The 26,304-nt window shown below is 39.8% G+C and overlaps 2 protein-coding genes across 3 annotated transcripts in view; one reads left to right on the top strand and one right to left on the bottom strand.

Moving 5' to 3' along the window:
• Nucleotides 1–97: 97 nt before the first annotated feature.
• Nucleotides 98–16,918, bottom strand: jazf1b (JAZF zinc finger 1b). Its single transcript, XM_060870501.1, has 5 exons — nucleotides 16,706–16,918; nucleotides 6,564–6,636; nucleotides 5,614–5,810; nucleotides 3,223–3,392; nucleotides 98–2,360 (listed from the first exon to the last, which is right to left on the bottom strand). The coding sequence occupies exons 1-5, from the start codon at nucleotides 16,818–16,820 to the stop codon at nucleotides 2,184–2,186; spliced, it is 732 nt and encodes a 243-aa protein (XP_060726484.1). The 5' UTR covers nucleotides 16,821–16,918; the 3' UTR covers nucleotides 98–2,183.
• Nucleotides 13,396–26,304, top strand: part of creb5b (cAMP responsive element binding protein 5b) — a 65,173-nt gene continuing 52,264 nt past the window's right edge. The window contains exon 1 of one of the 2 annotated variants that reach the window (XM_060870498.1): nucleotides 13,396–13,531. In XM_060870498.1, coding sequence (XP_060726481.1) covers nucleotides 13,493–13,531 — 39 coding nt within the window. In that variant the 5' untranslated portion in view covers nucleotides 13,396–13,492. Of the gene's footprint in view, nucleotides 13,532–24,900; nucleotides 24,966–26,304 lie in introns of those variants that run through there. The other variant, XM_060870500.1, reaches the window with a different exon arrangement.

Here is a 26,304-nt window from a genome sequence, read left to right as displayed (position 1 = left end):
GTGTTGTTAGATAAGAGCTATTTAGTCTTAGCCCTTGGAAGTGAAAAACACATGTACTGACAAGTCATAAAAAGAATAAACCATTCCACACACAACGTTATCAAAACACATCAGAGGCCATTTAATATTTATCTTGTAACCAGGTTTACATTTATGAAGCAGCTTTTTTGTCAGTTTTTTCTTTTCCATTTTTGTTGAAAGTTCACCAGTTTAAAAACAAACCCTGGTGTCAATGGCATTACATGTAGGAACCCCCCCCCCCCCCAAATGTATGAAAATATAATTTAATGCACTTACACAGATACATAATACATAAACTATGCACAACATGTCCAATACTTCCCTCTAGACTGGCAGTATAATACTGTCAAACAGATATATCCATTACAACATTGACGTCCATGCAGTTAGAATGTCATGATTGTGGGTGATTGGCAGCTTGGCTCTTGGATCAGAGCTTACTCTGCCTTCTCTTCTTGTTTTTCCTCTGATACCTCCCAGAGTAGGGTGATTGATTTTGTACTATATAACTATTCTATTCATTTTAATGCAAGATAACTGCTGGTACACAGAAGACAGGTTCTCCTGTCTGACGTGCCCTCAAGCTGAAAAAAATGACTAACTCTAGGACAGGACATCCCTGAGTTATCCTACTGCCACATTAGCAAAACAAAACACTGTTGGTGCAGAAGGCCACCCAAGAAGGTGATGGGCAACTGCTCTGCTCTAGTTTTAATATTGGGAAATACAATAACTCAAGTGGCCATCTGAAAGGGGGCTCGGATAGCTCAGTGTCGAAGGACAAAAACCCATTCCAGATCGACTTGTTATACCAAAACTATGGAATGCTGTGATCTACAGTTCAAGGCAATCAGTTACAACAATCTGAAAAACTAATACACACTTTGGAGCTCTGATGCAAGACAAGAGAAAAGAAAAGCAATCCCCTAGATTGAAATGTACTCCAACCCCAATAGCAGTGCGTCAGTGTGTAAATTTGACTCAGTGACTCACAGGTTGCTCTCTGCAGTCCCTGACGTGTTGGCAATGGAAACTTCCTAACTAGCTTGGCAACTAGGTGCTACAAAGTGCTTTAGGTCCTGTAGCAGGCAATGGATCAGCTGCGGCGTTCTAGAATGCCACAGAGGTTCTAGAACAAACCAGCCACAGCTGGCCTGGGACCCGTGTAACAGCTGTATAAAAAAATACCATTAGTCCACATGGGCAAGATAATGTGTCTAAAATGCTGGCGTTCTGTCACCTGAGAGATTGCAAATAGGTGTAAAACACGATTTGTCCAAGGGTGAAAAATATGGGATAAAATTTAAATCCAAAAAACGAATCTTTAGCCTTGTAAAAACCTTTTAACTGCAAATGCAAACAAATTAAACATGGAAAAAAAGGGATTTGTTTAATATTGGATTATGAAAGTCTATATGCAATTATTATAAGCTACAACTAAAAATGTTCGATATATTCTTATTGGGTAGCACAAACCGTTAGATATTTTCCACCCATCACGTTTTTTTTTGCCCCTTTCTCTTGTCAGAAGCCAAAATCATGCTGGTTGAATTTTGATATTGTGGCTTTGACATACATCACATGCTGCCCCAAGTGGTGACAGCAACTCTTAGGAACTCGTCCCACAGTGATTAATAAAAGCCTCAAACGATCTCGACGTATCCCAATAATTTCACAATAAGCACCTTAATTCAATTGTAATACAAGACAGCAAAGGAATAATAATTGAATGTGCAAAAGTACAAAACTGCAAACTCTACTATTATACATCATCTCAAAGACACAGAACAGATAACAGGATACAAAAAAAAAATGCATGCAATACAAAGCGTAGTGTAAAGGGAGCAAAGGTGCTCCTGGAATTAAGAGGGTAAAAGGGTTTACTCTTCACATAAAGATGGAATGGGCAGGGGGATAAAGAAAACCTCCTAGAGGTATGAAATGATAATGAGATAGAAAGAGTCTTCCTTATGGAAGAGTTAAATGAAGGGGTAAATGAGGTTTCCTCATGAAGAGGTGAAATGAGGGGACAGCGTCTTCCTCGTGGAGGACAAGGAGGATTAAAGAGGAACAAAGCGGAAAAGGTATCAAATGCAGAGCCTGCAACAGCTTCTAATAATGGAACGTATGCGTGAAGGATCGGGTTGGCACAGAGGCCCGCTCTACTGCTGCAGCTTGCGCATGATGTCAACAGAGACGGGCGGGTGGAAGTTGACGGTGTGGTGGCGCAGACCCTGCGAGCTCTTGTAGCTTTTCCCACAGCGGCATTTAAACGGCTTGCGCACACGGATTTGAGTGCGGTGGCCGTTCTTGGCGTGATACTTGATACCGTTCACATTCTGCGAAAGACAAGCCAGCAAATATTCAGGATCCAATGATACCACGTTGTCCGAAAGAAGCGTAATGTAGATTTCTGCAGCGTGCATACATATTTCTCTGTGATAAGAAAATAGCAGTTGCAATCTTTCTGATTATACTCTATAATAAAGCTCATTCTTGGACAAATGAATTGCAAAAAGTGAATTGAAAAAAGTTATATTCTCCAAAAATTGTACATTCTATGAACTGCTGCTGTAATGATTAAAGAAGCTAAATCTGTAAAGCTGCTTTGTAAAACAATACCAATCATAAAAGGCCATACAAAAATTTTTGCATTGAACAGTCAGATTTTTTTTAGGTGACATTTTGAAACTGGAACCTGGAGGAGCACTAGCTGGTAATAAGACACTCATCTGGTGTCAAGACCAGGTACACAGAGAACCACTCCAGCCCAAATCAAATCCACATCTAACGCCATGGAAAAATGGCATGAACATGGAAAATCTCCTTCGAGCCTGTCACCAGCCACTTCCTGTGCCTCTTAATGAACACGACTCTCTCAAGCTGTACATAATTCATCGCGGGAGCATGCGCCAGATGCCAGCGGAAAATCCCATAAAACCTGTGGAAGCCTTGAAGTGGACTGTATGGCCGTAGGAGTCTGTGCGTTCTGAGAGCTTTCATCAGTCTTGAGTGTACGCGGTCAATAGCATTGTTGTTTTTTGAGACGCTCAAACACAGACAGCTTTGTTCTATTGCCTACTGTATAAGCTGCTGTTCGTCATGACCCTGGATCAGCACCGCTTACACGCCTCACTACAAGTTTCTTTCAACGTTCATTGGCACAGAACATAAAAAGAAGATTGGCGCCTTATTCCTTACCTTGTATCTCTTTTTGCAGCCAGGCACAGGGCAGGCGAAAGGTTTCTCGTCACCTCCGTTCATGCACATGGAGCTGAGGATGGACTCGGAGCTAATGGCACTTTCGGTGGTCCAAGACTCGTCGCTGTCGGACTCTTCATAGTCTGCTTCCTCCTCGTCATACTCGCTACCTGAAGGACACACAACAGCCAAGGAACTGTTTTAACGGGTAGCGTGAATTTCTCATAGGCCTGTGCTTTGCTATTGTGAGAGCGCAGACACGCTGCCATTGTACTTTTATGGAAAAGAATGTAAGCATGTTGTTAAGGGTTATGGGTTAATGCACAGGAAAAGTATCGTGCCAGCAACCAGCATTCCCAAACAAACCCTCACAAATAAAATGCTCTGCACTTCTAATTGTGGAGGAAAGTGAAAAAATAACCTACTAATAAGGACTATGGGAAAATGCTTGCAGTGAATGCAGAAAAGGCAAAGTGCAGTGAAAAGCAATAAAATGTCATGAGTGTTTATACCCCAGCACTGCTATATTCTCAATTCAAATTAGTCAGAATGTGTTAAGTAATTGTCTTTAACAGCACGCTGCTGACAGTCGTGTCAGCTGTAACACGAATCACATTTATATTAAATGCAGTCACTGTAATACATTTATGTCAGCTTGCATCACACCACTCCGTCATTCACTATTTTCCTGCATGTGCCGTCATGTTTTATTCACGATTACTATTATATATACAATTTTACTTATTTAGTCAATAAAGAATGAAAGAAAGTAAATGGAAGCATTACTATGATGATTTACTTATTTGCATTAATACCTGTATTTTAGTAAATGCTCCTATTTCGCCCCAGTGCAGCTGCACAATGTAAAGCTGGACTGAACAGTTTGATATTTTTCTGGGACGGAGAACAGAGAGTAAAACGACAGCTTGAGTAAATGTGCGAGTTTCAGCTTCTCTTGAGGGAGCTACACAATGGAGCGAAGTCAAGCTCTCAAATCTGATTGATGTACAGCACTTTGGCTGCAACGGCTGTTGTTTTTAAATGTGCTTTATAAATTAATAAACTAAACTAAACTAAACTAAACATTGGTCAGAAGGTGGTGTTGTAATAGTCAGTAGACAGTAACTCAAATCTCATCTTATGCTCATGGGCTTATTCTAATAAATTATTATTTCGATCATAACAAATTCACTGGGAATTGTATGATTGCTGCTCTGTATCATGGCCCCATTGGTTAAGGCTCTGGCTTGTTGATGAGAGGATCAGGGTTCAAGCTTCAGCACTGCAAGCTGCAACCGCTGGGCCCTTGAACAAGGCCCTTAACCCTCCCTGCTCCAGGGGCTTTGTATCATAGCTTCCCCTGCGCGCCGACCCCAACCTCCTCAGTTGGGATATGCGAAGAAAAGTATTCCACTGTGCTCTAATGTATATGTGGTGATAAATTATTGCTCCTGCTAACAAAATTCCACTTAACCAAAACCATAATTGATGCGATGAAGTTTTCTGTAGACACGTATTTATTAAAAATGATTTTCTTTTTTTTAATAAATTTAAGAAAACTTTAATAAGAGGAATGAAATCCCGGAACAGACAAATAAAATGTGCAGATATTTGCATCAGGCTACGTCACATCAGCTCATTGTTGATGATTGTCCTATAATAACAACATACAGTAAATCGTAATTCTTACTTATTACACACGTATTGTAATGCGTCGATGTGGAAAAAAGTAATAGAACCTGCCATTTGATTATCCACAGTGGCATGATGGTGTGATATCCACGCATCAACACACATGATCATTAATTCATCTTCAGTAACTGCTGCGCTCATATAATTGAAGCCATCTCCCGCACCACCACCCCACCCCCAGTCTATGGCCACATGTGAAAACAGTTTGAATGTGTGCAGCATCTCGAGCCCTTCTTTTTCATATTAGTTTTATTTTTCTTACGTTATTACATTCATTGGCAGCTGTCTGGTTGCCTGCAGGCCATCTGTTGAACAATCCTTGCTCTAAAATTGCTCTAAAATGTGTGCGCTTGCATAGACTGCAAGTATCAGTCCCAACAATAACACCATTGTAATCGAGCACAATATTTCTAATTAGGATCACTGTTAAGATTTAATATTGAAAATGATATATTATAGAATTGTTCCTATTTTTTGTTATGAAAATTTGGACCCAATAAGGACACAGATCTTGTGCCCATCCCCAGTGAAGACATGTGACTCTGTAGCATTTTTTAAGTATGATTTCAGAAGCATGGTAAATATGTGGCAGAAATATGTTGGAAACACCCAGCTCTAACATAATCATACAGACAGGAAGGAACCCCTGTAGTATACTGTGTCTGTGTGTGTGTGTGTGTGTGTGTGTGTGCTCAGTACCTGTGGGAGTGCTGCTCCTGAATGAAGATGAGGGTGTAATAGGTGGGGTCACGGGTGGAGTGAGGTTGCCGCTGGTGTGTCGAGGCGGAGTGGACACGCTGTTACGTGATAGGCTGCCTGTCAGAGAGAGGGACAGCTTTGGCTGAACTTTCTTTTTCAGAGACTCGTGCTCTCTCCTCGCTGCATCTGTCATGAACCTACAGATGAGAACGCAGAAATAACAATCAGAAATCTTCATCAAAGAGAGACGTGTGTAATGTCTACCAAGGCAGTTGATTCTCTGCGGATGCTTTCATTATCAAACGATTGGGCCCGAGTTGTTCTGTTATGCTGTAAACGCTTTAATAAATGCATGGCACAAAAAAATAAAAAGGTTCACACAAACATTGTTAAAGCTGGTGTGGAATTAACAGACTGCAGTTGGAAACCACATCAAGTGGAGACTCCTCTTTCTACCAGCAGTGAAACAGCATACGAGACCCAATGCGCCCTCTCAGCATGGAGGATCCATTCTGAAACCACGCTATACAGAGAATGTCAGAACACAAGCGTCTTCAGTATGAGGAGCATATGGAGGCTCAGATGCCGGTTTGAAGTCTCTAATAGAGTCATAAACGGGCTGGAGCCATTCGAGGGAATCTAAAACACTAGCATGCAAAGCAACACTGAAGATTAGAGAACTATAAAGATGAAGAAGGCAGTTAATAATGTTTCATCAGAAGTACAGTTAGCATGATAATAATTAGCATACGTAATACAACGTTACACTGACTGCAAAATGAAAAGAAAAGAAAAAAACAGAAAAAAAAAAAAAAAGGAAAATATGGGAGGGGAATTCCTTATTGGTGCTTTATTGTTTATCAACTTAGCAAACAGACCTTTAATATTAAGGACCATAGGAGATTACACACTATATATTATATGGTATTCTGTGTGTGGTGATGCGTCACCTGTTTATGTAGCTGAGAGCGACGTATGTGGGCTGCTGCAACTCTTGTTTCTCAAGCACGCGAGGATCCGTATCTGAGACAGAAAAAAGGAGAACAAAGGCTGTGAGAGGAAGAGAAAATGGTCAAAAAAAACAAAAAACCTGTCATAACTTCTGTAAGAATAGCTCGCTTTAAAAAGAGTTTTAAACACCTGTCAGAATGACAGCGAATGTTTGCAGGTTTCCTGAGAAAATGAACCCTGTTACAATGGGAATAACTAGCAGAACTCAGTGCAAACTTTGCGTGAGAGTGTGAGGAGCTAATTACGTGGTAACAACTTTTTTCCATGAAGGCACTCATTTCGAGCGTGGACTATCCCCAAAGCGTATATAAAGTGAATCTATTACTCATTTCATAGTCTCACCCAGTGGTTCTCTAAGATTCCTGCCACTCACCAACCCTCCAATCGCTCCCAGATGGCAATTAACTTCATTAATAAAGTTTCTGTCATTAAATGTAAATGAGCAGCAGAATTAGTCAGAGGTCCTCACTAAATATGCGGAAAGTAGAGTTGGTCTTTCCAGGCATTTTGGTTACATGTTGATTTCACTAAAATCACTAACACACTCACACTCACACACACCCTCTCACACACAGAATTGGGTACATGTTTAGACCACATTAGACACACTTGTGCAACTTCATACAGTGCATTCCAGACATCTGGTGTGCTGCACTTTAGTGCTGGTCTACATCAGCACGCTTTGTGTTTAGAAGCCTATCCAGATATCCAGCCTATTGGTCTAGTGTGCAAGATATGGTTGGGAATGTGAACCTTAAATAGGTCTAACCTGGTCGAATCTCACAGCGGGAGAACAACACTGCTCCTGAATCAGAATCACCAAGGAAGCTTTAGCCCTCAGCGTTCCACAGACTGGACTGAGTGGACTAATTGCTAAAGTTCTGCTGCCCCCTAGTGTGAAGAAATATTAAACACCCTCAAAGTGGCTGGGTCTATAACCTAAAAGCTATGCAGCCCTGCATTTTTGGGAAGCTTTTATTACAAGAGAATCCACAGGTCCCAGAGCTTCATGTCCACTCTGTGTTTAACGTAGCCCACAGTTTCACTACCCTGCCAGGGTAATTGTTTTCAGATGCCCACCTCTGCAGGCATTCTGCAACACTATTAACACAAATGCTGCACAAAAAGGACTTCAGCTAATCAAGGCCTAACACCCACCCCCCCAACACACACACACAAACACACACATTCGCTACGATGTGTCTTAACGCTTCTTTTTATCCTGCTGCTGTGAGTAAACACATTTTCTCTCTGTTTAAACTAAACCATATTTGTCTCAGTTCTTCAGAAACCACACAATTTCCCTGAAGAGAAAGAGCAAGCCAGTGTGTGTGTGCGTGAATCTGCAGCACAATTCCGGCCAGCGTGGCATCACACACTCACCAGCACCTCATAATTACACAGGCATGCAGACAGTACCACCTGGTATTCGCCCGAGCCACAGCGCCAAAGGGCAGAGAGCTCTTTAGACGGCTGCTGTAAGGGCTCTATACTCGATTGGAGTGTTGGTTTAGGTAGCGCTGTGTGTTGAGTCACTGGCACCGCAACGCTGAGCACTTTGACACTATGAACTCTTACTGAAGTGTTTCATTAGTCTGGAAGCATGGAGTAAGAGATTTTGACACTTTGCAGTCCCGCACACACATACAGACACATTAAGATCAGCATTATTCTTCTGCACCCGAACAGAGGGTGGGAAGCACACACACATCCTCAACAGCCACACAATTAGCCATAGATCAATCCCCCAACACACTCTGTAAATCACATGCTGGCATCCGGAGGCCAATCAGGGAACTGGCGCAGCAGCCTACCAGATCCCAGCTCAGGAGAGAGAGAGAAAGAGGTGGTCCAGCACACAGGCAGGTGGTCCACTGTGGTGGTCTTGTCTCCTTTTTATCTCTGACACACACATACACACACATTTTGTCCATTGAGACTAAGCCAGAGATCACGTAAAATGCTTATTATGGTTAGGAAACCGAGAGTGAATGAGTGAAAAGGACAGAAGGAGAGAGAAGTACCACAGCCCATCACAGACACAGGAAGGAATGAGTGAGGCTGAGCAGAATTCCTTCTTTTCTCCTCCTCCTCTTCTACCTCATAATAAAACCAGAACCAATCCAGCTATGGAAAGAAGGCTAGGTATCACAGTGTGAACATGCAAGTGTGTGTAAGGAGCTGAAGCAGCACACCGAACGCATTCATTAGAACGAAGCCATAAACGCAGGCATGTTCGCCTCATTGGCTCTTTATGTACCTCATCCTGTTTTCCTCACTCTACCTCTCAGCCAGCACAAACACTCTCTGCTGTTCAGACATGACTGCCTCCCAGCGTCCTCCCTCCTCCTCTACTCTGCTCTCCCAGTTCACTGTGGGATGCCTTCGTGTGGCCCTCATCATGGTGACATGTTTACTACAAAGGCCCCCGTGTGGGAGTAAAGGCTTGTGACCAGAGACCAGGAACAACAATCCAGCCATGTCTCGCATTGAGTGCGTTCATGAACACTATATTTATTCATCTGGCAAGACGATATTTCTGCAACGTGTCACCATGACACGTCAGCGTCAGGTTCCCACATGGCATTTTGATAAAATCCTATTACCTAAATTAGGAACAACTGCCCACCTCAACCAAGCAGAGGTAATATGAGGCCTTCCTGTCGTTAGCCATGACTAGTGAGAAACAGCGCTGGGCTGAGCTTATTCTCGGACGCCCTCACTCATGCTGGAGTCCAATGGAACTGGAAGAACAACGAATAAGTGGGGTGCTATGAAGTAGAGGGGGTAATTAGCTCAGCCAGGTGCAGCTATGAGAGGACCACAAACTGCTCCACAAATTTATTATTTCCGCTGAGCTTTTGGGGATGCATTCCAGGTGCCCTAAATGAGCCCCTGGTTCAGAGAGGCAGAGAAAGTCTCATTGTTCCAGATGACTGAAGATGCAGTTGGGACAAGGCAAAGATATTGTTAGTGTCAATGTTACCTGAGCAAGAGAACTCAGATCAATGCTCAAGATAATATGAGGTGTTTGTTTTGTCATGCTCAAATACGAAGTGGTTCTTAAGTTGTGTAAGTAAAAATGGTCCTAACAGGAGAAGACTGCAAGATTGTGGAGCATTTTTTACTTCCTCAACAAAACTCCAACTAAATAAATTTGCGTCGAATAATTATTGTTTCGAAGCCTGGGTTTTCTAGACAACAGATGAACACTAGGAACAGCCCCAGTCCTCCTGGGAGTGTTATTTTTCATCCACGGTCTTATCTGAGAGTCTATTTAAGATCATCGTTGAATGCCGTGTCTCTTGTGCAACCACCATCCGTGAAAAGCAAGTAATAAACAACTAAGGGCCTTGAGAAAAAGAAAGGAAGAGGCCTAAGAAGGCTATCAACTGATCAAATACAAGCACAGCACCATGTGTTGTTATATAACAAATATGGGGAGTGCAATAAAACCTACAGTTGAGGTGACTATCTGAAATGTCTTGAGGATTTAATAGGCATCAACACCGAGACACAGCAGTTTCCTTCTGTGAAGAGTGGCCATTGCTCTGATACCCATTTTAAAATCTTCATCTCTTTAACTGTCAATGTGTGTGGGTGTGTGTATGTGTGGGTGTGTGTTTGTAAGCCTCTCTGACCAGCACAGTATTTGCATTAATCTTATACACAATCAAAACTTGGTAAGTCAGTTTATTTACATGGAAGTGTTTGTTTTTACAGATATTAGGAAAGTAAGCTTGAGGAAACCTTGTATAATGTTGTACAAGGCTGATGTTCGATCATATCCATCTGAATCCGGGCTTATTGATTTATAGACACAAAACATGAAAATCCTTGTGTGCTGATCTTACAAACGAATTCTCATGAGTCTAAAAACTGTTTTTAGTGTTTTTTTTTCTGACCTATTTTTACTGGTTAAAGATACTAGACTGTTTAGAGAGTTAACGAGAAGGACATGTAGTTAATGTTACCATACTGTACGTTTCACTTTACGTTGTCCGGTAAAAGCCACATTAGTTAATTGCTGGTCACCAAGACTTTGTTCTGTCTTTTGTAATTTAACTTAAATTTAAAAAAAAAATACTGATGTTTTTAATCAGTGAAATGCTAGACACAATGTATGATAATCCATGAGCCATGATCAAAAAGACAATACATGAGCTCAGCCATAATCTAAAACATTAACTATAGAACATACAGAATCACATTACGTTTTGTTTTATCAGGTTCACGGCCCTACGGCACTTTTACCTTTCTTACATTAAAAACAATGCCATAGTGCTTTGCGTTTGTCCGAACACACAAAGCTTAAAACAACACTAAGAGAGAGAAACAGCGCCGCCTAGTGAAAATGCTTCCCTGGACCTTCATTTTAGCCTGGTACTAATTAAAGCAGAGAATGTGTTTGAGCAGCAGGTCCCCAGATGAGGAGGAAGAGAGGCCAGAATCTGCCAGCGCACCCTGTAATTAGGCTTCCTCGCCCTTTGCAGAGTGTGCCAGATTTTGCACTTTGCTGAGAGCGAGGCGGGAGGAAGGAGTGGTTCCAAGGAATTTTTTTTTAAACTCAAGAGACCACTAATTACCTCATTACTGACCAATAAGGCCGATCACACTTTCAACTCACACCTACAATCCATACGGGCCACATCATCCATACAAAGCAACTAATAAGCAAGTAAGAACCTTAAGAAAGAGAGAGAGAAAGAGAGAGAGCAAGAGAGAGAGAGCAAGAGAGAGAGAGAGAGAGAGAGAGAGAGAGAGAGGCCTAAGAGGCTTTCAACACATCAAACAGAAACACAAAACCATGCACTGTTATAGCAAATACAGGAATGTGCAATAAAAGGTACAGGTGAGCTGAGTCTATCTGAAATGAGCTAATGATGTTTGCCAGCAGAGAGACACAGCAATTTCCTCCAACAAGTCAGTAGAAGCTCAAAAATTGGGGACCCGGCTTTTGCTCTGATGCCGTTATAAGATCAAGCGTCCTTCATTTCTTTAATAGTGACTGCGTGTGGTAGTTCCTTTTAACTGATTACACACACCCCAAACTAGCCAAGTTAATTCAGTTTAATGACCGCTACATTCTGTAAATATGCAGTTTGTTTGTCGTGAGATTAGGAAAGAGATTAGAAATGCATTCATTTCAAAACTGACTCTCTGAAAACACTAGACTGATTAACCTCCAGCTAAACCTGTATAATTAGACTGGGGTAGGAACATGTCTATCTGACACTGGGCTTAGAGGTTTCTTCTATGTTTTACAGGTATATATTGACATGTCGTGGTCTGGCTGCTCCTTGGTTGAGGTTGATACAGCAGATCGTTATTTGATTTTGGCTCAGGTTTTACACCGAATGTCCTTCCTGATGCAACCCTTCCGTTTTACATGTAATAAAACATTATGAGTGAATGCAGAAACATTAAAGGTGCACAGGGAATTTTTATTTATTTACGCTACTAACATTCCATTTGTCCTTTAGTACTAATAATTAGGTCTAGATTTATCGTATAGATTAACATGCAAATCACTGGCCAATACAACGACACAACTGAGACTGTAGCTCTGGGCTTGAATAATTGTTCACTGCACTTACGTTGTGTATAAAATTCAGTTGAGCCTAAAAGAAGAATCACCGCCACAGAAATTCATACCACATTAATCTTGGAACATTTACAGTGAAAATGACAATCATGCTGCTTTAGAAATATATTTTTTTTTACTATATAATTACCTCTCCCCTGTGTTGTTTTGTTTGTCTACTTAAAAGTTGTATACTATCAGGCTCCGGCTAAATCGGAGACTGAGAAGACAAGAGAAATCTACAGAGAAGCGTAGTGTGTGTAGCAGGCTTGCAGTGCACATGATGCAAAACGAAATCATGGACAAACAGTTTTCTGTTTATTTATTTATTTTTTTTATTAAAAAAATTATAATTTCATTTCTAAATTAAAAATGTATTAAATGGATCGACAATCTAACTGCAGTCTCCTTTAAACATGTTCTTGTGATAGTACAAATCGGTCAGGGTCTAAGAAATAGAAAGTGTACATCGGGTTTAGTATAGTGATGCATAATGTGTTCATTTAGATGCTTACTGAAGGTTTCAGCCCTCTATTTTGTTTAAGGTGTCATTTTAAAAAGCTCTTTATAGGCTGCAAAGACATTTCTTTATACAATAATTCATAAATTCATTAAAGCAGAAGTGGCTTATACCTGAGCATATATCCCCCTCTGTTGGTCAAAAGCAGGTCAGTGCAACAGCATCTGCAGAGGCACGATGGCTGACACGGCCAACACACAAGCAAAAGTTAATGCTTATTATTTGTTAATAAATGAGGCAGTGATGAGTAACAGTTCAAGTCTAGACAGCATCGATAAAAATGTTGATGAACATCAGGAATACACAGGAGGTCTGCTCGAAATAAGTAATAAATCACTGCATTATTGCATTATTTATCACTAACGTTGTACTGCAGGCTTTCAGTTGAAAAAACTGCAGAAGATGGACAACATCTTCAGAAAGCCCCACATCAGCATATGACTCACGGTCTTAAAATGCATTGCTGAAACCATAATTGCTGAGGACCTCACACTAAAAGCAAACATCTTCATGAAAAAAAAGACACTTTTTGTAATTATGTATAAATTAAGAAACAAAAATCAAGGCTATTTTATAACAAACCTAGGATTCAGAGTTTGTGTAATAGATGATAAAACAAATCAGGAGGTAACTCTACTGTAAAATGATGTTTCTTGTGTCCAGGACTAACTGCCTCAAACCGAGATGGATGACTGTGACACAGAGCAGTAGAAGATGTCCAGCTGTCTGCACTCCACTAAGTCTATTCTGATTGGTTGAGAGTCATGTCAATCAGGCACAAAAGGGCAGAATCCCCCCTGCAGGTGGGTTTCTCATTACAAATCCTTTCACACTCAGCCACCAGGCAAATTCTCCAGGAGACAAACAGCCAGGGAATCACGTTACAGGAGTAGAGATTAGACAGACACTTCAGCTCACATATCAAACCAACACAGCACAAATTCAGTGCTGATAATTAACATAATGAAAGAGTGATTACAGTGAAAGAAAGTACTCACAAGTGAATTCCTAAAGAACTGGCAAATCAGGTGGGCTTCAGCATTAATTAACTGTTTAGATCTCTGTTGCGCAAAAACTAGAAATATTTCACCAAACGGTTATGCTAGCTCTTTGACATGGCTTTACATGGGTGATATCATTTCTGCAACCTTTTTAAAAATGCATCAAAGGCATCAATGTCGGCTTTACACAGAATCTTATCTTATTCATCTTCTACCGCTTATCCGAACTACCTCGGGTCACGGGGAGCCTGTGCCTATCTCAGGCATCATCAGGCATCAAGGCAGGATACACCCTGGACGGAGTGCCAACCCATCGCAGGGCACACACACACACTCTCATTCACTCACGCAATCACACACTAGGGACAATTTTCCAGAGATGCCAATCAACCTACCATGCATGTCTTTGGACCGGGGGAGGAAACCGGAGTACCCGGAGGAAACCCCCGAGGCACGGGGAGAACATGCAAACTCCACACACACAAGGCGGAGGCGGGAATCGAACCCCGACCCTGGAGGTGTGAGGCAAACGTGCTAAACACTAAGCCACCGTGCCCCCCTACATAAGGAAATATCCACTAGTATTTTTCTAAGAAAGCACATAACCATCTAATATGCATACATGCAAACTTATTCAGTTTGTCCTTAATGAAAACCGCAGCGACCGACAAACAATATGCAAGTTTAATGGTGTATTTGAATACTGAAAACTAAACTGGTTCAACCAAGAATATGTAATTAATCTCAAAAAGATTGTATCGTTATTAATTTGCTAACCTCTCAACATTAATGCATAGTTTAACACCTTTTTGCGTGACACAAAAAAGAACATTAGTATATTGAAAGGTCCATTTCTAGTTTTCTGTTACAAGGAATCGCTTTCTATAAATTTTGATCATGTTTGCACCTCTTAGCCCTGTGTGAATATTCAACACAGAGAGTGACCCTGATTAACTCAAGCAGAGCTTTAGAACAAACAGGAAACAAACAGCAGCTGCTTTACCACTAGCACTACAGCCAAACAACAATAATGGGAGGAGGTAAAGAGGAGAGGATGCAGAAGAAATACAACAGAAAAGGATAGGACACACCATATTGTTTATACTCCGCATTCTCTACACATTTTGTACCTTAAATACATCTACACCATTTTATTTATGTGTATCTATATACACCTTACTGTACATTCTGCCTAATATTTCACATTCACACACACACACTATATATAGTGGACTTGTTTATTCAGCTTGCACATTTTTTTTAATGCCATAACCTGCATTGCTTTTTCGATGCCATAGCCTTAGAATCATTTACTTGTACTTTTCAACAATGTCCACACATCTCAGTAATGCTATAGCCTTTATATTCACTGTACATATGTTTACATATATAGTTATATTACATGCTGTACATATGTTTACATATATACCTATATACATTACATGCTGTACATGTTTACATGTATACCTATATTTTACATTCTGTACATATGTTTACATATATACGTATTACATGCTGTACATATGTTTACATATACATATACACATACACACATACACATATATATTTATATATATAGCTAGAGAGAGCTAGAGAGTGTATAATATACACTACATGCTGTTCATGTTTACATATATACCTATATATTACATACTGTACATATGTTTACATATATATCTATATATCTATATCTATATATATTACATGCTGTACATATGTTTACATATATACCTATATATATTACATTCTGTACATATGCTACATATTTATCTGCACTTGTCTATTTGCACAAATGCTACTCTTTGCATTTCTGGTAGATGCCTAACTGCATTTTGTTGCTGTGTACCTATAGTATGTATAAAGTTATATCTATCTATCTATCTATCTATCTATCTATCTATCTATCTATCTATTCTTCTCTATCCATCCATCCCTCTCTCTCTCTATCTATCACTCTCTAGTCATCCCTCTCGCTATCTCTCTCTCTTTCTCTATCCATCCATCTCTCTCCCCATCCTTCTCTCTCCATATCCATCTCTCTCTCTCGCTCTCTATCCATCCACCCATCCCTCTTTCTCTCTATCCATGTATCCATCCCTCTCGGTCTCTCTCTCTATTTATCTATACAACCAGGGTTGGGAACCAGTGGCGTAGGTTATTTATAAATAGCCTTCCATAAAAATTACTATTGTCACAAACATGTTCTCTCTGGAGTAAACAATGTCAACGATGTTTATTGGTCGAACCAAATATTAAACTGTCCTAAATAAATAAACCGGGTAATAGTGCTGTATATAAATATCTCTTATCAGATATATGTTGTAATATGGTACCAGGTAGCTACTAATACACATTCATTCATATCTCCCAGTTTGTGTTTGTTATCATAACCTCTCTAAAACACGGCTAATGTGAACTAACGAGCGTGTCAACGTTACTGAGCAGCGACGCGGAAGAATCCGTTAACTCTTAGCTACCTAGCTAACGGGAGCTAAGACTTAGCTCGTTTGGATTTAGCCAACTTTTCAGAGTCGTTAACATGGCAGTCTTCTGTCATGTCGAATATATAACGGTGTAAGTAACGTGCTAATCGTCGGCTGTGTATCTGGAGTGCGGGTGCGGTGTTTTCAGCTCAGGCCTATAGCACAGAGATAGCAAGCGCTGGGCGTTTAGCGTCGACTGGGCGGAAAAGTTACAGCGTGTTTGTGCGTGTGTGCCGTTTCCGGAGAACAGTGCTTGTGTACGCAAAACGGCTTGAATTACAATCTCAGTCTGGCCAAGCTGATGAAAGGCCGCCGTGTTTAGCTACAACAAGAGCTCTGTATCAACGCTACCACACCTAGCAACAGCAGCGCGGGGACGCAGGAAGTAGCCGGCCGTGTCCCGGCCATTGCGTATTGGCGCTCGGAGGCTCATCGCTGTGTGTGTGTGTGAATGTGTGTGTGTGTGTATGTGTGTGTGTTTGTGTGCACTCACCGATGTGGCTGTCCTCAATGTGGACGATCAGCTCCGCCAGGGAGTCGAAATGCAGCCCGCAGCCTCCGAAACGGCACGTATTAGAGAAAAAGGAGGCAGCGGCGATGCCTGTCATGGTGGTTGCAACATTGAGCGCGATGGCGAGCGGAAAGGAAGCGGCACGTAGGCACGCACACCGGCGGGCAGACACACTCAAATACACACACACACACACACACAGCTGGAGCAGCTGCACGGGAGGGGGAGGGGCCATCAGCGAGAGCCGCTGTGACGTCACAACTACCGGACCTGTTGATGATCGCAGTTTCTTGCACGTTTTTATACGGATATACTTTTACACGTATATGTAACACTTTAGAAGCAAGAGACACAAAGAAAGAGAGGGAATATTTTGTTGTGCTTCACTAGACAATGTAATATTTAGAAATCTGTGTGTGTGTATGTGTGAGTATGTGTGTGTATATGTGTATATATGTGTGTGTGTGTGTGTATGTGTGAGAGTATCTGCGTGTGTGTGTTTGTATGTGTGTGTGTATGTGTGTGTCTGTGTGTGTGTATGTATGTGTGTGTATGTGTGAGTGTCTGCGTGTGTGTGCATGTGTATGTCTGTGTGTGTGTATTTGTGTGTGTGTTTGAGTGTGTATGTGTGTGTCTGCGTGTGTGTATGTGTGTGTATGTGAATATGTGTGTGTGCATGTGTATGTCTGTGTGTATGTGTACAGTATATGTGTGTGTGTCTGCGTGTGTGTGTCTGTGTGTATGTGTGTGTGTGTGGTGTGTGTGTGTGTTAGAGAGACATTTGTTATTCAAGCATATTTCTCTTATATGAATATAAAAGTAGAATGTGTCACAGTGGCAATTCTACAAATGAAGGTTTCCTTTCACACATTAGCCATCTGAAATGGTGTATAAAACACTTTACCGTCTGTTATACAAAAAAAAAAGCCTTATTGTATATTTTTTCTCAGATACAAAAGAGTATATGATGCAATTCTGGACTTTCGCCACTAGGCGGGAGTGTGAGTCTTAAAACCAGAACTCGGAGGTGCCAACTAGTCTCATTACGCTCTAGTTTACAAACTACCTCAGAAAAGATCAAGAGGAGATCATGGATTTACACTTCATGGCTAAAAGTTTGCAGACACCTGATTTTCACACCCAAACGTGATTCTTTCCCTAACTTTTTTTTGCAAATTTGGAAGAACACAGTTGTGTGGGATACCTTTGAATGTAGAATTACAGCCTTCCTTCATTGGAACTAACAGGCTTAAACATGTTCCAGCATGAGAATGTCCTTGTGCACAAAGTGAGGTCAATATAATCATGGTTTGAGTAGAATGGTGTGGCAGATCTCTAGTGGAAGATCTCTAGTGCGCTCAGAGCCGATCCTGACCTCCCTGGGGCCCTAAGCAAAATTCTGCTAAGGGGCCCTCCTACCTGACCCGTGAGCCATGTAAACCATTTGCCACACATTCACACTTGACACCCCACTGCTCCCACTACAAACCTCCCTCCTCTTAAAAAAAGTTTGCTCCATCTCTCGGTCAAAGAGTAAAACAATACAGAATTGAATGAGGTATAAACAAATCTTTACTGAATGAAATATTTTAAATAGAATTCTGAGTTGAATATTAGCAATTGAATTTAAAGTGAATATTAACATGATCTTAAATAATCAGAAAATAATAAAATATAACAAAATTATATATATATATATATATATATATATATATATATATATATATATATATATATATATATATATATATATATATATAAAACACAGCTTTGGATTTTGGGATTAACTTTGGTTCCCTCTACAGTCTGGGCATTTTCAGCATTGTTGACACCAGTCTATTTGGACTGTCTGGAAGAAACTGATACTTGACTGAGAGACTATAAACATTGTCATTTAAGAGTGCTATCATGCTACTTTTTGTACTGGTCCCCACACAGATGTTGCTGCTGGAAAGCGCGCGTGTCATTTCGTGCACGATTGCACGCGCATATGAACGCCTGTTCACACGCGGCGCGGTTATCGAGCTGCCGTTTATAAACACCGTTGCCCTTGGGCGTTTATTTACGCGAATGTTCACGCAATAAATTGTTGTGAGACAGACAGGCCAAGAGATGCACTGGCAGCACTGCACAGCTAATTTAGCTAGTCAGATAGAGACTAGAGACAGAAACACATCAACTTAACTTTACTGTTATTTGCTCTTGCTGACATCAAACCTGAAGAGAACACAAGTTTACCGGATTGCTGTTCTCGCATTTCACTCTCATTTTGTTTCTTTTTTCTCTTTTCATGGCCAGATGGATAGCTCCGCTTCATATTGTCATCTACACAGTAAACATTAACACGCGCTGTAAAATGAGGCAGGGGCCTTGCGTAATTTGCGGGGCCCTACGCAGCTTGCGTAGTGAGCATATAGGGCCGATCGGCTCTGAGTGGCCTGCATGAAGCCCTGACCTCAACCCCACTGAATACCTTTGGGATGAACTGGAATGCACACCAGGTCTATTCACCTGACATCAGCGCATAGACTCTGTGTTGTCTTTAATTCATAGATTTATGCATGCAGTTTCTATTCCAATCATCAAACAATAATTCTTCATCAGACACAACTTAGACTGATACCAGTAACAAAAAATGGTAGATCAGCTATTATAGAAATGTATGACTATTGAACTGTATAGTCATTTTTGTATATTGAAATTGGAAAATAAATGTATTCATAGAACTGGAAAATATTTCCAAAGAATTCATATTTCATATAAAATATATTCTCATTAATTAATTATCATTAATTTGATTACATTTATGCTTTTCTATATTTATTATATTTAATCAAGTGATTTTTGTATATCACTTACAAATATAGTTTTAAAAGTTTCAAGAGTTTAAGGTAAGTTTTGTGATATTACTAATAATTAGGCCATGGGTCCATGGAAATAAAATGTATTAAATGTATGTAAGAAGTTCACTGTCAGGAGAAGAGATTACTGCAACCTACTAAAATAGATCGTATCTGACAGCAGCCTAGCATCAGATGACTTTTTCATTTGGCTGTCAAGTTGCAATGTGAGTGCCAGGAAACTTGTTTTTTTTAATTTCACATCCATACACTTCACTGCTCACTATTCACTGTCATCTGCCCCCCTCTCCTCTGTTTTTCCTGTTCACGTTTGTTGGCAAAGGCTGTCTGTACTGGTTTTGTGCCCGAGTGGTGTGTAATGGGGACTGTGCTGGGTTGGGCCTCATTCAGTCTCAGCTCAGTGCTGTGCTGTGCTCTGCAACCAGCCTTCCCTCTGATCGACCTGCTTTTTCCAGCAGCACCAGAGCATGCTCAGGGACGTGCCTATGAAAGCATTACCTCACTGGCTCACTCATGGCTTTGAGGAGCTCCAGAACTGTGGCAGCCTCCAGTTCCATCGCAGCCTTACTGATCTGGGTAATGCAAAAAAACCTACAAAACCCCACCTCTGATCACAGTGAACTTCTTCTTCAGTTCATTTACAACTAGAGAAAACGAGATTGTTCTTAGTAGTTTCTTTGAGTGTGTGTGTGTGTGTGTGTGTGTGTATATACAAGTCTTTTCACAAGTTAGTGTTTTTTGTAAGTTGCCCTTATTTTTTAAAAGGGTTTTCAAACATAATAAAAGTGCACAGCATTTACATTTTTTTTTTTACTTTTATTGTAAGTTACTGTGATTCACAATATATTGTGTATAAAGATGTGTAATTTATTATTAAGCTCTCTGTACCATGTAGAATGTTATGATCAATGACATTTCTAAAAAGACACTTTGCAATACGACAGCTTACAACTTGTAAATTAAAATGAATAGCTACATAACCTATATTTCACATTTGTTTTTTAATCGAAATGATGCCCCAAATAATAAATAAATAAATAAATAAATATATAAAGTGTAACTATAGACTGTTCACTGACAAAGTGCACAAAGTAACACAAGGTGCTCTCTTTTGAAATATTCCATTGACACATTTCTTTACTATTTTTTTATGCTCCACTATAGTCTTTAGCATAGACTGTATTGTTTTAGGCTGAAAGTTGTAGGTAATTCTATTTTCTCATGTTCCACAGGGTACCCAAATGAGGTTAAGTAGAATTGTCACTTTTAGTAGTCTAATAAAACCCCTGAGTAATAACTGTTACCATTCATCTCTGAATTGTCTTCAGCCCATCTGCCCAGCAGCCGCCACAGGATGAGTAATAGCAGAAAGATGTTGGGTTTAAATCCAGGACATGTTAAAGAGGTCCACTGGCTCACCTCAGTCCTTCGGCATGGCCAAACACAAACTTTCAAACCCCATTAAGGACTTAAATGCATCGTAATATTCCTGCATACAGCCATTACGTACACTGGCAGCATAAAGTGCTTCATGCCTCCACCATGGCAAATGCTTTTCCTTAACTCTCTAGCCAAGCATCACTATTTTTTTTCAGCTGTTCCAAGTCAGTTCGTGTAATAATTGTTCAACACTTTATAACCTTTCACAAGGTAACAATGTAGAGGTTTTGGGGGACATAGGCCTTTAATCTAACCCTAGCTTTAAGATTAAATTTAACTTGGAAAAAAATGGCTCCTAGTTTTTGTTTTAACTCATTTGGGTTTATTTATGAAATCTGAGCTTGCATAGAATTAGATCTGATTTAGATACAGTTGATAATTATCTTAAAGTGAACATACATGACTGATACTCATGAACGGTACTCACGTTTTTATTGCTACATAACAATTTATGTATTAGATGTTGACAGAGAATTTTCAATTGAACAAAGATATTGAATGACAGCTTTTTACTTATCAAGCTTTATGTTCACCATGAATTTATTAGATACCTGAAATTAAATCCAGTTATTAACACATTATTACTACTGTCTTTTGTAGTTACTAGTGTCTTTTGTCTTTTGCAATACTACTGAATTATAACTGTCTTTTGGATATTTAAACATGCTTCATATGATCTGCAAACAGGGCATGTAACATTTTAGGAAAGATTATGCTTTAATATTTCCATACCCTCAGGCATTTCAAGACATTGAAATAAGTTGACAGAATGAGAGTGGAACATTCCGTTAACAAGATCAAACACATAGACAGGCAATCAGCAGCTCTCTGTAGTTAGCACTTGCTAATGGAAATATTCAATACTGCAAGCCTGAAACTATTAGATTCTTTAGCAGGCTTTCATAACCAACATATTGTGTATTTTAGTAATTTTCCATTAGGAATGCTGTGAATAGTGTTTAGCGTATCTTTTAATGTTTATTATTGGTTCACTCATTTATTTAATAAATGTTTAAATTGACAATAAAGCTGACACTGACTCTTAATATTTTTTACTTGATTTTATTACACTGACATGTATTGTTTTTAATTGTGGTATAGAAATAAAGGTGACTTGACTTGAAAACTCCAGCCTCAAAAAAATAATTTGTGATCTTTATTTTACTGAAGGCTCAAACCTGTGAGATGCACCACCACTCTGGTGCATTAGAGGCAAAATTCTCTAAAGCTTGGGGTCAGTGACCCACCCCTGGCTGTGCACTTATGCCACTTACTGTGCAGCTCTCCCAAGGGATGATGTTTAGATTGGTGGGGGAAATATATAGTCCATAAAAGCACAAAAGACTGTCATAAAGCTTTGATTAAGCCTCGGGTTAAAAGAGGGAGAGCGAGAGGCTGAGTTATAGTGGCGGATGGGGCCAGCGTTATTGTTCCCGTGATGAGGCTCTTAGCACGGACGGCTCACTGTAAACAGCCCCTTCTCCGAGGAGCAGACAGTCATTAATTGCTGCAGCCATCTCAGACTCCTCTCCTCAGCCTCCAGCCTCAGAAATCACTGCACTGCCACCAGCAGAGCCACTAAAGCGCTAAGGGCCATGACTCTGTCTGCTGCCTCCTAGGTGGGCCACTTTTTTCATTTTCATCTGTAAATGGCTAATGTGTCAATTTAATGGTCCTGATGAGCCATATCACCGTTGTCTTTGCTATTGCACACGGTGTAGGTTCTGCTCATGTTAAGGAATAGCATATAAGATTAACAGTTCTTAAGCAGTTTTAGTGGCACCATTAATTCATTGTTATGTCTTTGAATGCTGGTGTATTTCTCTGCCATTCAACAGCTACTCCACTCCCATCTCTGCTCTTTAACCTGGTGCAAAACCATGGATACTTATGCCAGTGAAAAGTGCGACAGACTGTTTTTAAAATGATCAAGTTACAAGAGTATCGTTATTTCCATGACCTTTCAGATCAGTATCAAAACCGGCTGTGATATTACTTTACCTTGCTGCACTGTTGGTATTTAGATCATTGTGAAATATGAATAATACATGAATTCCTTTGCACTTATCAATATCTACCATATCACTTATCACAATATCAACCTGACACCCCATTAGAATTTAAATAAATCTGAGACATACTCATAATCAAGATTTATTACCAATTAATCAAGATACAGCAGATATTAGACATTGGGTGTATGATGTCTTTTTAGATAACGTTAATGTTATTATGCGTTACCAATTAAAATTGTGCCAGAGGCAATTATTGGATTATAAAACAGAGAAGAAATAAAAAGCTTTTTCTGCTTAGCAATAAAGATTTGTTTAATGTTAAGGCTTCACTTGCATCACATTACATCTGCTGAGCAATTATCTCAGAACAAAGAAGTCAGAGCTTTGATTCTGAAACAGCATCTTCTGAATACAACACTGGCAGACAGACATAATCCAGCCAATAATTTATTTACCCCTGCTACTTCCATTATTTAGTATGTACCGAGACACTGGTGAGCCTGATGCAATTAGTATTACTGCCCTGCTGATTAGGGATAAAACCAACAAGTGTTCATATTGTAATTGTGTGTGTGTTTGTGTGTGTGTGTGTGTGTGTGTGTGTGTGTGTGTGTGTGAGTGTGTGTGTGTGTGCGTGTGAGTGTGTGTGTGTGTGTGTGTGTGTGTGTGTGTGTGTGTGTGTGTGTGTGTGTCCTTTATCACAAAAGCACAAAATCATTGTTATATGATAGTTTGAGCTTCAGCTTGGACATGCTCCTTAAATCTTAGCTTTATGAGGCTTTTGGGAAATTAGGCTCTGTTCATTCAATAAAAGCATTGTTTTAACATTAGATAAAAACTTTAATGTGCTGTAGACCGCTGGCTGTAAATTAGCTTGTCATTGAATAATTTCAGTATGTGTTATCTCTACAATTCACTCAGGTTGTCTCTTCACTGTGACCCAAATTAAGTTGATAAATTAAGTTTGAAATCAAATGAGGATGAGTACCTGAAAGAGAACAGGCATTCATTTCCTGGAATTGTACCTGTATGCCTGTGAAAAGAAGCAACTAGGAAAAAAAATCTGTAGAAAAGTAATCAGTTTCAATAGTAAGAAATGTCTATTTCTCTTTACATTTAGTTTTAGATTTTTAATTCTGTATCGAATTTAACTTTTAATGCAACTTTTTGCTTTTTTACGTTAAATCTAAATACTCGTAATATTCATTCTTACAACAATTATGAGTATTATGAGTGTTTAGATTTAACATTAAGTGAACCAATGTTGAGTTGCTTCATAATAAATATTAATGTTTATCTGTCCAATCATCTTACTTACTATCACATATTAACTAGCACTGAAGTAGCACTAATCATTCTACATGGGTCAAAATGCTATTCATGCTACTACTACCAAATTTTTCTTAGCCTGATTATTTATCAATTTATTAAGACTTTCCTGTGTATCCTGGAACAATATATATATGTTTTACATAGGCTCATGCTACTGTACAACATTATAGTAATGTGTTTTGAACATGTTTGCCATGCCACATAACAACAAACCAGATTGGTTAAAGCCACGCCCACTTTAATCCCAGCAAAATCCGGGACAGATTAATACTTTACTGAATAGTCTGTCAAAATACATTAAACACACAAACCTTCCCTGGCTGTAGTGGCCATCTGTTTTGACACACTCTTTAATAGGGTAGTATGCGGTTTGAGCTATATCCACACTATCCACGCCCCCTCGCCGCGTCGCACCACCCACTCAACGCGCCGCCCCGCCCCCGTTCGGACCGCAGTGATTTAGAAGTTCAGGAATCCCACGCGACGTCACCAGAGGGTGACGTAATGCTTCTCTAAATAGAACGTATTGTAATCTTTGCTCAGTCCAACGTGGTTCCTTCGGAAAGGGCGCTGCATCTTCTCTACACGTCTGCGGTAAGTAGTTTGGAGACCTGCGGTACCGCTGGCTTAGTTTTTGTTTGCAGATAACAAGAGCGCGCGCTTGCAGGCTGGAAAGTGAACTCGGTCCCGGTACAATGGCTCTTCTCCCGTGACAAGTCGCAGTGCTGGGCAACACATTTGAAGTTTCTGTCTAACGGAGCTGTGTTTTCTTAAGGTATTCAAAGCATCAGTTTGAGTAAACAATGCCTGTTGGATTTGTATATAGAAGTCAGCAGCATGTAACAGGTCTCGCCTTGTGTGCTTCTGGATGTTTGCCTGATTTGTAGCAATGATTCGGGGGAAACTCGGGAAAACAAACAGCTTTGTGTGATTTAGAGGGTTAGAAGTTCTCAGTGCTGCGCGCTTCTCTGGTGCCTTTTGCGCGCCTCGAGCCGTGACACACTTGCTGTGGTGCGCATGAGAGCGGATGGGTTGAGTTTTCACTGAGGTGCTTGCATGCATGCATGCGTGTTTGTGAGAGTGTGTGTGTGTGATTGAGAGAAGGGACTTCAGGTTCCTGTGGGTATGACAGTACCAAAGTGTTGTGCGACCGGCACATGGGTTTCCAACCCATTAAACTATGTCTAGCTTACATGGAGCTCATAGTAGAACATCGGCATGGAAATGCTTTCTATTCCCAATGAACACATTGTATAAATTGTATTTTATACCACTTATAGTTTAGTTTCTATTTCTCCATTAAAAAGTACTGTGCCTTTGGGCATTACGTCATTCTGCAGGCCAGTCGGAGTATTTGATTAAGCACTGAGATGGTGAAGGATTCAGGAGACTTGTGCTGAGCAAGCACTAAAACCTCCAGGCTGAAGCCATGCTTCAATCCATACACACGCTGTCTGTAGACTAACTAGTGTCATTAGGGTTAATAGATTAAAGAATGAATTTTTTTTCATAGCCTCTAATACTACTATCAATAAAAATAATATAGGTGCTGAATTTATTGAACGTAGCTATTAATTTTACAGTGTAAAATTATAACAATAACAACAATCATACAGTTCTTTTTTTAATCTAATGTCTGAATATAAAAGTATGTTGATGTGTATGTTTGTGTGTATGTATACGTATATATAGCTATAAACAATAATTATACAACAATAACAACAGTACCGCAACTACTACAACTACAACTATCGCTACTTATAATAATAATAATAATAATAATAATAATAATAATAATAATAATAATTATTATTATTATTATAATAGTAATAGTAATAATAATAATAATAATAAATATAGTTCTATTATTAAATAAAAGGATCTATCTTTAAACCTTCTGCTTATTAATCATTTATTCATCCTAAAGCATTTT

The sequence above is a fragment of the Tachysurus vachellii genome, chromosome 5, assembly GCF_030014155.1.
Source record: "Tachysurus vachellii isolate PV-2020 chromosome 5, HZAU_Pvac_v1, whole genome shotgun sequence".
Taxonomy (NCBI): domain Eukaryota; kingdom Metazoa; phylum Chordata; class Actinopteri; order Siluriformes; family Bagridae; genus Tachysurus; species Tachysurus vachellii.
This window is presented reverse-complemented; position numbering and strand designations above follow the sequence as displayed.